This window comes from Xenopus tropicalis, chromosome 2, assembly GCF_000004195.4.
Source record: "Xenopus tropicalis strain Nigerian chromosome 2, UCB_Xtro_10.0, whole genome shotgun sequence".
NCBI lineage: Eukaryota > Metazoa > Chordata > Amphibia > Anura > Pipidae > Xenopus > Xenopus tropicalis.
The window spans coordinates 21,792,956-21,809,092 of record NC_030678.2 but is presented as its reverse complement, the minus strand read 5'-3'; the positions used below and the strand labels follow the sequence as shown (position 1 = coordinate 21,809,092).

General features: G+C 39.0%; 1 protein-coding gene across 2 annotated transcripts in view; it reads left to right on the top strand.

Moving 5' to 3' along the window:
- Positions 1-15,719, top strand: part of arl13b (ADP ribosylation factor like GTPase 13B) — a 31,888-nt gene extending 16,169 nt beyond the window's left edge. Inside the window, 7 exon segments of one of the 2 annotated variants that reach the window (NM_001197155.1) lie at positions 3,764-3,869; positions 4,302-4,504; positions 6,394-6,505; positions 8,062-8,302; positions 11,219-11,335; positions 12,608-12,676; positions 13,866-15,719. In NM_001197155.1, coding sequence (NP_001184084.1) covers positions 3,764-3,869; positions 4,302-4,504; positions 6,394-6,505; positions 8,062-8,302; positions 11,219-11,335; positions 12,608-12,676; positions 13,866-13,942 — 925 coding nt within the window. In that variant the 3' untranslated portion in view covers positions 13,943-15,719. 2 annotated transcript variants of the gene reach the window in all.
- The last annotated feature ends 418 nt before the right edge of the window (positions 15,720-16,137 follow it).

Below are 16,137 nucleotides of genomic sequence, written 5' to 3'. Positions count from 1 at the left end.
GCGCTTACCAGTGATACATGCAGTGATGCATACAATGCATACACATGGGATGTTGTGCTTTGGTATAAATATTATGGGATCACTGAGCCTATGTGTCACTCCAAGAGAGAAAATTAACTGCATTTTTGTAGACCTAAAAATATTGTTTCCTATCTCCCTTGCCGAAACCCACAGTAATATTTTACACTTGAAAGGAAGAGTGTTAAACTGTGTAAAACTGCTTTCCCACTCTGTTGGAATAATACATGAGAGCCTGTATATGTGTGTGTATACTACAACATTCATCTGTGTGCACATTCAATTATATGCATACGACACAGTCGAAATAAATGATTGTTTTGTCTTTGTTTACCCTGTGATCTGGGCACCTTTCCATAACATTACGAGCCAATAATGACTGGGAATTGGGGTCACTGAGTATGTGATCAGATACCTGGTTAAAAGAGAGTCTGATTGTTGCCTCCCCTTTTCGTTTGTGTTTCACACTTTGTAGTTGCAGGGTTATTTGTATATGAATATGGGGACAGTTTTGCATACAGGTAGCTTTTAACTGCCCTGTAGCTTTCATGTTCTTTAAGCCTTATGATTAAATGTCTGTCTGTAAGCAGTGGGTATGGCAATCTGTGGGTTCTGGCAAATGCCAGAGGGGCAGCTGTAAGATGCCATAGACCAGAGATCCCCAACCTTTCTTACTTGTGAGCCACTGTCAAATGTAAAAAGACTTGGAGAGCAACACAAGTACCATAAAAGTTCATGGAGGTGCCAAATAAGGGCTAAGATTGGCTATTGGGCAGCCTCTATGCACCCTATCAGCTTACAGGGGGCTTTATTTGGTAGGAAATCTTGTTTTTATTTAACCAAAACTTGCCTCCAAGTCAGGAATTCAAAAATAATTACCTCCTTTCGGGGCACTGTGAGCAACATCCAAGGGGTTGCCCCTGAGCCACTGGTTGGGGATCACTGCCATTGACAGTGTGCACTTGAAATCCCAGTCCTGGCCTGGCTATGAGCAGCTGTATGCTGGGCAGGTGTAAAAAGCTGGCCATACATTTTAAGAATCATTTGGCAAGGTCGGCAAACGAGCAGATCTTTCCCTGATGTGCCCACCTAAGGTGGGTGATGTCGGGCTGACCACAATGACGGGGATACAGGCCATCAGAGTGAGGACTGCTTCAACAAGCCAGTGCAGTCCTTAATCCAATCTGATTTTCTGCCAGATATCGATTGGGTATGCTCATCGGAGGGTCCCATACACTGGCAGATAAGCTGCCGACACAATCTAAAGGGGGTGAAAGAGACTGGCAACAACTGTACAAAGATGTATACAGCGGCACCCCCAGTGGTCATAGACTACAATGTTCTGCTGAGTGCTATGAAATAGGCCTTTACCATTTGCTACACTTGCTGTGCTGCGTCATGCTAATACAGTCGGCTGTGTTCTCATGCTTTAACAATTTGTGATAAAACCGACAAGTCATTTTGTGTTTCATACAGCAGGAGCGTCTATAGAGTAGAATTCTGTACAAACCCAACGCTTCACAAAAAGGCTTTCTATGATTAGCAGCCGACTTATCAGTTAGTGTTGGAAAAAACAAACAGAACTTCAAGTCGGGTGGAATTCCTTCCGTGTATTGGATAAAAGCTTCTACCTACATCTCTCTGTGTCATTTTCATTCTGTTTGTCATTTGCATATTTTTTCATATTAATTAGAAAGAGGCATCCCTTACGGCTTGTGTGGTGAAATCAAGTTATGCAGAATGAACTCATCCTGTGTCATTTTTATCATGGGGTGGGAAGGTGTGGCCGAGGGTAGGGTGTTTGCTGAGCTGGAAATAGTTGCCCTGCTTTATTAGGAGACGTAATTAGCAATACTATTTTTGTTATCTCGCCCCACCCTATTTTATAGCAGCCGATGTACAAGTGAATGTGCTTCATTTGCACAAGAACAGTACAAATAGTGCAAAACTGCCTCTCTCTGAGTGCTTTATAGTCATGGCAGCCTTCCCTTTTCACATTTACCAGATTAGATTAGTGTACCCACCGAAAGAGAAAACACTGAGCTGCATTATTAAACGTTTACTTGTTTATCATCACCCAATTAAAGGGTAATTACATCATTCAATCCTTTTTCTTTCTTTTTTTTTTTTTCTTTTTTAAGCAGAGCTACATTATGCTGTACAGGTATGGGACCTGTTATCCAGAATGCTTGGGACCTGAGGTTTTTCCGGATCTTTCCGTAATTTGGATCTCCATAACTTAAGTCTGCTAAAAATCATTTAAATATTGAAAACCAATAGGATTGTTTTGCCTCCAATAAGGATGAATTATATCTTAGTTGGGATCAAGTACAGGTACTGTTTTATTATTACAGAGAAAAGGGAATCATTTAACCATTAAATAAACCCAATAGGGCTGTTCTGCCCCAATAAGGGGTAATTATATCTTAGTTGGGATCAAGTACAGGTACTGTTTTATTATTACAGAGAAAAGGGAATCATTTAACCATTAATAAACCCAATAGGGCTGTTCTGCCCCAATAAGGGGTAATTATATCTTAGTTGGGATCAAGTACAGGTACTGTTTTATTATTACAGAGAAAAGGGAATCATTTAACCATTAAATAAACCCAATAGGGCTGTTCTGCCCCCAATAAGGGGTAATTATACCTTAGTTGGGATCAAGTACATGTTACTGTTTTATTATTACAGAGAAAAAGGAAATCATTTTTTAACATGGGACATGGCCTTGCCGTAATTCAGAGCTTTCTGGATAATGGGTTTCCAAATAAGGGATCCCATACCTGTATAGTGTTTTATTTTACTTTGACTCTCCTTGTTGAGAGCTTTTCCCTACTTATTTATATTTACAAAGGATTGAGCTGTACCTGACTTCAGTGTCACCAGAATGCACCACAGTTCACCCATGTTCAATTTATATGTAATTGGAAGCAAAATGTTTGTTCAAAATGCACCAATAATATGTACACCCTGGGGCATATTTATTAACATTGGAGACAAACTTTACCTGTGATGTTGCCCATAGCAACCAATCAGATTTTTGCTTTTGTTTTCTAACTTGTAGGTGACTGTTCAAATCTTAAAGCTGATTGGTTGCTATAGGCAACATCGCCAGTGATGTTTGTCTCCAATGTAAATTAACAGCCCCCTATGTACAATTACTGCCAGGCATACAATGCTTGGCAACACAGACCTAAGCATTGCTGCTGGCTGCAAGGATGTTGATTGGCTTGTCTAAAGACTTCCATACACAGGCCAATTTCCTATGCTGTCTGACAGTCGTCCTAGAGTGCATACAAGGGCTAAGGCACTGTGTGTTGGCTTGCTTAATGCAATAAAATGTCTTCTGGTTCCTCCAATCCTTAACAAGGATAAGTATTATTTTCTGCAGAAATATAATGTTAATACTTGATTATGTTTCCATATAATTTCTTTCTTCCCTACTGTTCAGCTGTAGATTCAAGCAGTAAAAATAGGTTTCATTTCCCCTTATTTCAGTAGTAAGCTAGAATATAAAGCTAATACATACTTGCATTAAGGTTTATAATTCCTGGGGTTGTTTTATAGTATAAAAGTTCACTGCTCCCATGTACTGTTGTTATAAATGAGCCCTAAAGTGTAGCATTTCTAGCCTGCTTCATTGTTACGCTTTTAAACTATGGCAAAGATAATGTATATGCCCTAATGCAAAGTTAAGTTTATGTAAAGTACCAATCCTTTTCACCTTTGTGTATTTACTCTGCAGGCTGGCTAATAAACAGGACCGGGAAGGCGCTTTGTCAGAAGCGGACATAATAGAGTTTCTCTCACTGGAAAAGCTTGTAAATGAATACAAATGCTTATGCCAGATAGTGAGTATTATTTGCCTCTTTATGTCATCATATAAACATGTCTTATTATTAGCTTGGTGCAAAATGCAATGCATACATGTTATGTGCTACTGACCATTTTTTTCCTAAGATGCGCTAGACTCCAGAGACAGGAAGCTGTGGTTTCTTTTCTATCCTTCTGTGCATTTTGAGATATATTTTTTTTTTCTATAAATATTTATATACAAGCTCTTTTCCTCCACTTCCAAAAAATCTATTTCTGTCTTCTGCAATTGACTTGTGAGCAACGTTTACAAATGGCTTTTAATTCTTTCCAGTACATATCTGTTTTTATTAGGTACTTTTTGAGGGGTTTTATATGCCCTAAAAATATTTTTAAATGTAATTTTCAGTTCATATTAACAAATGTATGTGGGGTGGTGATGTGATATCCTTAATACATCTGTATTTCAGGAGCCGTGCTCAGCAGCCATCGGCCATGGGAAGAAAATTGATAAGTCCATAAAGAATGGCTTAAATTGGTTGTTACGTGTCATAGCGAAAGACTTTGAAGCGTTACACGAACGCGTTCAGAAAGAAACAGCAGAGCAACGAGCGCAAGAGGAGCAGGACAAGAGGGAAAGAGCGGAGAGGGTGAAAAGACTGCGGGAGGAGAGGTATGATCTCTGTGTATTGCCTTCCCATCATTTCCTATCAAGTAACAAACAACAATCACTGAAGAACCATCTTTAAGACAAAGGTCTTTAAAGGAGAAGTTAAGCTTAACAAAGAAGTACGGTAGAAATGCTGCACATTATGTATTGGGGTTCTTTACCAAACAAGCGCAACCACAGTTTTTTTTACAGTGAAGATCTCTGCTTCAAAAGCCTCTTCTTTTCTGCTGATTCAGTGCACATACTCTTGGCTGCTGTCACTTACCTGAGTTTAGGGACACTTACAGTGTACTGTGTATAAAGAATATAAATGTCACAATACAAGGCTGATTAGAAATTAATTTAGATTCTTTTTAAATGGCAGCTCTGCAACTAGCACAGTTATCATCAGAATGTACTCATTATCCCTGTAGCATCAGCTTCTATGACAAGTGAGCTTCATTTTCTGTTTGATAATATGCGATGACCCCTAAAGCAAACTGAGCATGTGCAGTGTCACTGACACTCCTAACAAAATCCAAAACGGAGAGCTCCTGTGCACAGCTGTGAAATTAAAGTGTGTTAAATTAATTAAAATATAATGTGCTGTTGCTCTGCAAAAAAACTGGTGTTTTTGCTACAGAAAAGCTACTATATAAATAAGCTGCTGTGTAGCCATGGGGGCAGCCATTCAAGCTGGAAAAAAGGAAAAAATGCACAGGTTACATAGCAGATAACTAGTAGATAAGCCCCATATAATGGGGGTTTATCTGTTATCTGCTAAGTAACCTGTGCCTTTTCTCCTTTGAATGGCTGCCCCCATGGCTACACAGCAGCTTACTTGGTGCATCAAAGGAATACGGTCATGGGAAAACAACATGCTTTTTTCAAAAAATAGTTTTCCAGCAGAATCTTGCATTAAAATCCATTTTGAAATTTCACATGGGACTAGCCATATTGTTTATCTCCCAGGGTGCCACAGCCATGTGACCAGCGCTGTGGTAAACTTCAGTCCCACTTTACTGCTGCGCTGCAAGTTGCAGTGATATCCCCCCTCCCCCCTCCCAGCAGCCGATCAGCAGAATAATGGGAAGGGAGCAAGATAGCAGCTCCCAGAATAGCAATAGTAAGAAATCCAAGTCCAGCTTGGGACTCCTCCAGTTACATGGGAGTAGGAGAAACAATAGGTTACCTGAAAGCAGTTCTAATGTGTAGCGCTGGCTCCTTCTGAAAGCTCAGATTCAGGCACAATGCAGAATGAGATGTCGCCTACACACCAATATTATAGCTAAAAAAAATACATTTGTTGGTTCAAGAATGGTAGAGTGAATTATTTGCTATATAAACAGTGTAATTTTAGATGTACACCATAAAAATCATGACAGAATCCCTTTAAGCTTAGTATGTAAAATATGGCATTCTAGTCATATTTGTTTGTAGGGTTTAGTTCTCCTTAAAAGAAATAATTGTTTTCGCAAAATGACTTCCAACTTGTCACTAACAACAGTTTTTCACTTTTAACATTGTTACTTTCTGTGGCAAAGCACAGACACAATTTACTTATTTATTCTCTTATTTCTTTCAACATATTTTAATTATATTTTCCACTACAAATAGGGTTAGGTGGCAAGTGGCCGGTTAGTTGCAGCCCTCTCTAAATAAAGACTCTCTTGTTTTTGTATGTGTGTCCACATGGCCCTACCTGTTTTGTTTAAGTGCAAAAAAAGAAAAACAGAAGTTTGGCACAACACATGAGTTTTTTCCTGTTTTGAAAAAAGTCCTATGTATATATATTATACTCTTCCCTTTTTTTTATTTATATGGTTTTATATATTTTTCCCAGTAAAGATCAGTCAGGCATTGTGGCTAATTACTTATTGTCTTCTGGGACTCTTTATTCCCAAAATTTACAGAGAAGAAAAAGAAAAGGAAGAAGCAGGAAGAGAAGGGAAACAGGAAATTGACGAGGACACATCTATTCCAATGGTCAATCCCTTCCAGCCTATATCTGCTGTTATTATTGAGGTATGGTATGTGGGATTTACATTGAGGGTTCTAGCTGCAGCTGAATTATCCATGTTATGTATTCAGAATAAAGTTGCAATGTTTTAATATAACTTGCCTATTTTAAGGTATATAGTTATTGCATAAGTGAAACTCCACCCAACTATTGTAAAGAAAAATATGTGTGTGCATATATATATATATATATATATATATATATATAATGTATTTTTTTTAATTTAAAGCAACTTCCCAATTTACATTATTAAGAATGTTATTTCTGAATGTAATTGCCAGCAGAACATAAAGAGTTCACTGAATGGCACAACTCTGAAGCACAAGTAGCAGATAGACTCAGGAGGAATAAAATCAAGCAATCTTTATTACATCCATTAAATTCATAGATGCCTCACGCATTTCATATCTCTCAGGATTCATTGGCATGAATTATATGGAACATATGTCTCTCGTTTTCTACTTCCGACTCTGCGTCTCCTGACTCTTGTTTGAACAACCAGGACAAGCCATGCAGAGAATAGAACCAGCCAGGCACAAACTGCTTTCAAAAGCAATAACAGTTACAGATTACATGAACTGAAGTTATGATTGATGTCAAAGTTATTTGAAAAGTTGCTTAAAATTAGATTAACTTTCAATCTGCAGAATTTCTTTTTCAAATAAATTTGGGTGGATTTCTCTTTAAATAGCGCTGCTGTTCTTTTGCTGTGTGAGATTTTCATATATTCAGGTGACCTTGTTTTCTTTCCTAAACTTCTGCTTAAATCTGTTCTCCCTGGTGCTGAGGCATTAATGGAAAGCATAATTTTACAGATAACAGATCAGCCTTTTAAGACTAACATAATTCTTATACATCGAGACTCCCAGCCTTTAAAGGACAAGGAAAGTCAAAATCTATTAAGCACACTATTAAATAGTACTACTAATGCTGTGTAAAAACGCAATATTTCTGGCTTGCCTAATGAAAGATTTACAGAGATACACATACTAGAACCTACATACTTGTTTCAGTGAACGGCGCCGCCATCTTGTCCAGCATGTCTGTATGGGCTATTCCTGAAAAGCACAAGCCAGCCCCCCTCCGATCCCCGCTCCTGCCACAAACCCCCCTGCTCCTGCCACAAACCCCCCTGCTCCTGCCACAACCCCCCCCCCCAGCTCCTGCCACAAACCCTCCGCCGCTCCCCGCACCTGCCCCCCCCCCCCCCCCGCCGGGTCTGCATGTCCGAGTTCTCCGACGCTGCTGTGTGCGCATGCGCCGCCTACAGTCCCAAGTCACCAAGTCTGGGGAGGAGCGTTGCATTATGGGAATCTAAGCGTTTTTTTTTTTCCTGTTTGGCTTCTGATCTTCTGAACAGGTGAAGTATGGGGAGACTTAAGGGCACTATTGAGACAACTGAAGGTATGCCTGCAGCTTGAGATTAACTCTTTATTAGCCTTTCCTTCTTTAAAGGGGAACAATCATGAAAAAATGGACAGCATTAGTGTTTGTGCCTGTAGTAGACTGGGCGTGTGAAATCATAAATACACTGAAAACTAAAAGTCTATTTTAATCCTAGAATGAAGAAAAAATAAGGAAAGAAAAGGAAAAAAAGAGACAAAAAATGCAGACTAAACAAAATGGAGTCGGTATTGCTCTGGAGTCTAAAGAGGAGGAAGACAAAATGGAGACTGGAAGTGAAAGCAGCCAAAACAGCAGGACTCCGAGGGACAATGACTTGCTGGAATCATACAAAGATGCTTTGGTCCAAAAACTAGATGAAGAGGAGAAAAGCTTGGATACTGAAAGAGGGGATTCTGGTACTCTGTCATTTATCTTCAACTTCATGCATTGCCTTTTAGTTGAGTGTACAGCTGTGCGTATTCTGTGGCAGCTGCAACTTGGAATCCAAGTAGTAAGGGCTACCCTTGCGTATCTAACATGATACAGCCGTTGTATTGTCTCTGTCGGGCTCATTTCCTTTATTAGATGTAATAACCCTTCTGTATGATCTGCTCCTGAGTCACACACCTTTCTTATCTCTATAACCCTCTGCATGCAGGATCTGCTTTATCTGCCAGAGGGAAACCAGGAAATCTTGTAAAGGGATTATATAGTTTCATTGTATTCAGGAAACAACATATATACTGTTAGATGAGAGAGAAGCGTTAAATACTTCCAATAAATTTACAGATAGTTACAGATAGAGATAACGTGTGACGATAATAAAAGTAATTAATGTTTATTAGGTTGGGTTGTAAATAGTCCAGGGGTCTGGATTCAGTCAGGTTACGTAGTGTAAACTATACCCCCAAACAATGTAGGTCTCTATAAAAATATATTGCAAAAACCAGCTTATATGAAAAACCCTGCTTCATCTAAATAAACTATTTTCATAAAAAATATACTTTTTTGGTAGTATATGCTATTGGGTATTGCTAAATAGAAAATTGCTATTTTAAGAATTAAGGGCCGCCCCCTGGGATCAAAAGATTCACAGTGCACACAAACAAGCCAAGGCACACATACATGCTAGGCCCCATCAGCCAATGAATGGACGGAGTTCTGCCTTTTGCTCCCATACTACTTCCTGTTACAGTTAGAGCTACATTATTTCCTGTCGGCTGATCTCTGAGGGAGCACACAGCCTATCACAATTATATTCCAGTTTGCCAATTTTACTGCAAGGTGGCCAGTCGGATTGCCTAGGGCGTCCGTCCGACTTGGCTCGCCTCTGCCATATGGTGTAGACTGTTTATTTAGTATTGCAATTTGATCTTCCCGCAGGATGTATTTGCAAGTTTCACATCTGTTGCTGGTACAGGGAAATGTACCTGCTTTAGTTGTTTGGGGAAGAGCACTTCTAACAATCATTTTCCTCAGACTAGGAGGTTGTCCTAGATATAGTTCCTTTTACTTTGGTTTGCTATCTGTATGGAGCATGGGTTGCAGGTCTTTGTCTCTATTTTTCTAATAATGTTCAGCCGTGGGTTGTAGGTGACTACAATAGGTACCCTGTTGATTTCTGTCTCTTGTTTGTGTCTCTGGCCATTGAGTTGCTCTGTGGATTTGTCATCAATAACCTGTGGATAGTAGCCCTGATTTACAAAAGTTTTCCGTAAGGAATGGAGATGTTTATTTCTGTCATTAAGGTTTAAACAAATCTGGTTAGCCTGGCTAAAAACAATTGATTTTTTCATGTGATGTGGATGGAAACTGTCCCACCTAAGATATGCAGGATGGCCTGTTAATTTTTGGTATAGGGATGTTTGTATTATTCCATTTTTGATGTAGATGGTGGTATCCAGGAAATGAATGTGTGAATAGGAATGGTTATGGGTAAGGTTGATTGTGGGATGAAATTTGTTAAATCTCTGGTGGAATGTCAATAGTTTATTTTCTGATTCTGTCCATATGAGTATATAAGTATGGCATCTATGTACTGTAAATAGGTCAAAAGCTTGGTGTTGCAGGAAGCCAGGACATTGTCCTCTAACTGGGCCATTAACCAATTAGCATACTGAGGTGCTATTTTGCTTCCCATAGCACTTTCCACCAGTTGGAGGTTTATGGTATCTCCCAATGTGAAGCAGTTGTGTGTTAGTGTAAATCTGATTAGTTGTAGAGTTGGCACTGTGGGCAAATGACATTTTCAAGGAAATATTAGCAGGTTGCAATACCATCTTCATGTGGGATGTTGGTATAAAGAGATCCATGGTAGCTAGGATGGTGCCCTCTGGTGGAACTATGGTGGCAGTTTGTTTAAGTGGTCAGTAGTGTCCTGTATGAAGCTGGGTGTTTTTCTGACAATTGGCTTTGGAATGTTTGTATACCCAGTCAGATATGCCCTCGGTTAATGTTCCAGTACCAGAGATGTTGGGTCGTCCTGGGTTCTCTTCCTTCTGTATTTTGAGTAACATGCAAAAGGTACCAATTCTGGGGTTCACTGGCATATCCATTAAGTGAGTCTGCAAGCGGGAGAGGCCACTAATGACTTGTTTAAGTTCCTTTGTATATGTATGAGTTGGATCCTCTTCCAGCCTTTTGTAACATGTGGTGTTAGACAGTTGTCTATTGGCCCTTTTATGTAATTGGTGGTGTCCTTTATTACCACAGCAACCCCTGTCTGTATAGCATTTTTCTCCTGGATACTAATATAACTCTTTTTCTGAAACAATGTATTGGTCCAGTTTCTGGTTTTGTCCTGGTTGTGGGGTCCAGTTGCTATTCTTTTTTGTTTTGATTAAATGATTCTCTGGGTTATCCTTTAGTGTTATATATTATGCTTTGAGTTTAGTTTTATTGTAATGTAGAGCGCAGTATTCTGAGACAATTTGCAATTGGTCTTCATTGTTTATTATTTTCTTTTTTTTTTTTTTCAATTATTTCACTTACCAGTTCTCCAGTTTGGAGTTTCAGTTATCTGGTTGCTAGGGTACAAATTACCTATGCAAGCAGGGAGTGGTTTCAATGAGAGACTGGTATATGAATAGTAGAGGACCTGAATATTAAACATGACATGTATTGAGCATCGTTTAATGACCCCATAAAGACAATCTCTCAGTTTGAGGCTTCTTTATCACTGCGTATCTTTCTGTCCGGACCCCTATTTGGCTACAATTGCTGCTTTTAAACTGATGGCACACAATCCTTTTTCTTACTGACTGCATTTTGATATGAGATATGATTTAATCCAAATGGGAACCACTTTGAATTCACAATGTTTTGTTTTTTAGCACAAAGCAAGAAGAAGACCAAAAAGCTGAAATTAAAAAGAAATCACAAAGTTGAACCTGTTAGTATTGAGGAATCCAACCCAAAGACCCCATCTCCACCACCCCCTCAGTTACCTGGTGAGTAATGGAAATCTAGAGCCCACACTGTCTGGGAGAGGAATTTTGCACGGGAGCTGCCATATTGCACCTTAACCGCACAGACTCTTCATTTCACTACAAGCTGGGCCATCTAATTCTTTCTATCACCATATCTCTGGGTTGTATGGAACTCTTTACTTTTCTTTTTAGTTATGCAAGAGATTTTGTGATGCAGAACTTGACAAAAGTGTGGATAAATGATAAGCTTGAGTTATCAGTAACTGCTGCTCTTGTCATGTTTCAGACTTTTTCATGTACCTTTAATAAAAGACTCTAGTGATTTTTTTAAAATGGGCAGTACTATAAGCTGTGGTATTGAATCTAAAATTAAACAGTCTCTTGTATTTGTATTAAATGTAAGTATTTTTATATAAGTATGTCACTGCTTTGCTTTATTGCACACAAAATTAGACAGACACCAAAATCCAGGATTTGGTTCGTCAGTGAGGAGGAGTTTGAATACTTCAGTAAAACTGAGTTTTGACAAAACATAGTTAATTCTATATCTGCAGTTTTACGCTTACAGTAATTACTCTTACGGGCTGCTATATTGGCAAACATAGGCACATTTTCCTACTTTTAGGCCTGGGGCAAATCATTCTCTTTAAAATTCTGTTTTGACAAAAATCTATATGGTACATTAGAATATGATTGTATGTTGGCAGAGGGCCCAAGAGCTGTGATTACTTTATTTTACCTCTAGTTAAACTAACCAGCTTGATCAAACCTAAGGTAACTGGCTATGTCTCCCCCATCTGTACATGTTGAAATACTAAATTCAGTGTATCTCTAATTCTAATGGAAATGTGTTTTTATCTCCCCAATTTACCCTGTTTCCTTTACATTTAACATTTTAATATGATCTATTAAAGTTTTACATAATTTTTCTGCTCTCCTGGTGTTGGCAACTCAAAGCAGTGCCATATATGCTGATGGTTTCCAGTGTGCATGTTGTACAACTGAATGTCATTATGGAGGGGGGCACTATACTCTTAGTCGAGTCGGGGTTGGGGGGTGGAGATCAGAAGGTCCATGCAGGGCCTTTTTGATTGTACATATCGACTGCTCATGTGGTCACAAACAGTAAGCACTGATCTGAACAATGCAATAGAGAAAATGTGGTTGTTTTATTATTACATTTATTTGACATTGTTTCAGATTGCGGTTACACAATGACTGCACTGATTTATAGTGTGAACTGTATTTTTTTTTTTTTTTTAACAAACTTTTGATTTCTCTCCCCTTTTATAGTTGGCTGGGGAACCCCAAAAGTTACTAGACTTCCAAAACTTGAACCACTTGGAGAAACACATCATAATGGTAACTCTAAAATACCTTTATTGTCTGTTTCTTCGCATGCCTCTCACTTTCTACTCTGCATGCTATTAACTGATCCTCATTAACCATCAGCACTTTAAAGCTTTTCACTGACACTCTGGGTGATTGCCTTAATGCCCTGCCATTACATTTGTTTTTCTACAGTATCATTTCATAATGACCATCTTGTCTATTGTGTAGCTTCCTTTCTTAATAACCCTTCATCCTGAGTATTTAAATGGCATAGAGAGCCTGTGACCAAAGGAGTGCATAGGGCTACACAAGCAATAAACTGCACTGCAGTACTGTACAGGTACATTGAGCCATCCAAGAATGTCAGTTCAGTCCATGAAGTGATACTGGTATGTTCCAGGTTTGTATACTGACATGGCCAGGCAAGTGTTTTGTGTTAAAGGTTTAATCGCGTAAAAATCCCTGTGACTGTTTTGTGGGGGTATGCAGCCATAAAGGCCTAGTATATGCCGCTTCCCTGAGACAGGCTGTGTGCCAGTGGTGCTGCCCTTAGAACTTTTTCTGTCAAGTAGAGAACTCACCTTGGCTATAATAGGTTGGTGGAAGTCAGAACATTTAGCAGCTTTTATGCGTGACGTGAAGGACTGTAATGTACCGGTAAGTGGTTTGTGGCCTTGGCTATTGCCTGTGTTCTTTCATTTAGCATCCTGCTCTTACCATTTACAATTGTGTTCTATCCTTTACAGGTCTGGACTTGGAGTCAAAATAGGCCCTGGCAGTCCAAGTACACAGAGGCCCAAATGGCCCCCACCAGCCCACTTAATAGTGACTATCCATAGCATCTTACAGCAGCCCCTCTGGTATTTGCCAGAATCCAGACATTGCCAGTCCAGGCCTGAACTTTTACTTACTTGTGTCGCTGAACATCCACTAATCAGTACTTCCATTCTGCCATGCTTACACTTTTAGCTTTTACTCTGTCATTCTGATTTCCCATCCGCAGCCTTATGTACGCAGTGACTATCATTCTGCATTCTACACGTAATGTCTAACTAGGGTGATGGCATCCAAGACTACTACTCACTATTGTACACCAATAGCAAAAGGATCCGTTATAATGAATCATTATTAAATCTCATCCACATATCGCTATTGTACCTCCATATAGACCAAGTTACTGCTAATGCAACCATCTTCTTGCTGTTTATTCCTGAACTAGATTTTTACGGAAAGCCACTACCTCCACTAACATTACGGCAAAGACCCAACAGCGACGCCCATGACGTCATTTCTTAAAGCGGTAACCTTGAGGACTGCAATACACTGATGGGGGTTACACAGCAGTATTTTATTCCTTCCATATAAAGGAAACACTCAACTGTGGAACCGTTTTCTATTCCAAGTGTCCCAGCCTCTGTGGCTGGATCTTCTGCCTTAAACGTTTCATGGTTGACACCTCAGCTGTTGGATGAAGCACATTGCTATAGGTCAGAATTTAAAAGAAGAGGACGGACTGAAAATGGTTCTGGTACAGGCTGACCAGTGACAGCCTTGAAGACAAACCAATGTTCAGTTTTGTATCAAAGTTCTATGTTCTGGTATTCCTGATTGGGACAGGTACTGTAGGCACGTATGCACCTAGGGGGTATCTGATCGGAACACTAAGTTGAAACAAATGTATTACTTCATACTGTTTTAAAATATACATAGTGTGTTTGAAAATGTTTATACACATACATTTCTATGCATATATAATATATTTTATATAGTGTGGCTAATTACGCATGGCATGTACACTTTTTTTTTTTTTTTTTTTTTACAGTGAGCCCCCATCCTTAGCATTTACAGTTTATTGAGGAATCGACTGCACAGTGCTGTACTTTCTTCCATTCACTGGAGAAATTACTGCCACTTCTTAAATTAACTTTTAGTATTTTGTAAAAAGTGCTATTCTGAGGCAAATTGCAATTGGTCTTCATTTTTTACATATGGTTTTTAAATTATTTAGCTTTTATGTTTAGCAGCTTTCCAGTTTAAATTTTGGCAGCTCTGGTTGTTGGGGTCCAAATTACCCTAGCAACTAGGCAGTGGTTTAAATGAGAAACTAGAATATGAATAGAGGACCTGAATAGAAAGCCAAGTAATAAAAAGTAACTATAAAATTGTCTTAAAGGAGAAGGAAAGGCATTTTACTGCCAATATATTTGCCACATTAGTGCAATTTAGAACACTATATTTATTCTGCAGAAACCTTTACCATACCTGACTGAGATCAGCCCCAGAAGCTCCCTCCGTTTGTTTTAAGATAGCAGCTGCCATTTTAGCTTGGTCTCCATAGCTTCCTGCTGCAGCTCTAGCCATTGGTAGCTCAGATCACACATTCTTATGGAAGGGGAAGAGGAGAGAGCTGCACAGACTTGCCCCAAACCTGAAGGAGTGGAAGTCTGATACTGAAGAAAATATTTACATAAAAGAAGACAAGAAATCCTGTGTTTCTTTTGATAGAGGACTCAGTGCAGCGTTTCTGTGAGTGCTTATGGCTGTATTTACATAGACCTTTCTGATAAAGTTTACTTGCTCTTTAAAGGAGAAGGTAAACACTAATTGTTTTTGGCTGCCAGGGTCAGTGACCCCCATGAGAAAGCTGGAAAAAAGTTGGAAGAGGAAAGCTAATAGTTCAAAAACTATAAAAATGAGGACTAATTCAAAAGTTTCTAAGAATTGTCCATTCTATAACATACTAAAAGTTAACTTTAAAACCACCCCTTTAAGAGACAGAGATTTTTCTGCAGATTTACAGAAGGGAGTATAGCACTCGGCAGTAGGACATCACTCGACATTCACATGAATTGAACTGGTGAGTGCACCAAGAATGCAGTTAGCGGCTCTCGGCATATTGTGAATAAATTTCTCTGCCTCTCTTATATACATATCTTTAATATTTACTCAGTAGGGGGAAAAGTGTCTTGTTTATTGCAATTTGCACTGTGACCAGGAATTCTGTCATGGGAAAAGATGTTTTGTTTGTTTTTTTTCCAAAATGCATCAATTAACAGTAGAGTCCTGCTTTGAAATTAGTTTTCTTTAAAAAAAAAAAAAAAAACCAACAGATCTTTGTTAATATTTATTTTTAAATTTGACATGGGCTAGACATATTCTTAGTCTTCCAGGTGCCCCCAGCCATGTGACTGTTTTGATACATTTCAGCGTCTCTTTATGGCTGTGCTGCAAGTTGGAGTGATATCACCTCCTCCCAGCAGCCAATTAAAAGAACAATGAGAAGGTAACCAGACAACTCCCTGACACCTCCATTGGTAAAAATGCTCCCATGCCCCACCTAGTTGTAGGTATGAGAATAGCACTCAATAGTAAAACACTCAAGAATTTGTTTTTAATACACAGATGGTTGTTTTTTTCTTATTTGTTTGTAGCCTATGGAGCTGATCTGTTGTATAATGCACTAAGATGGTGCCTACACACCAATATTACAG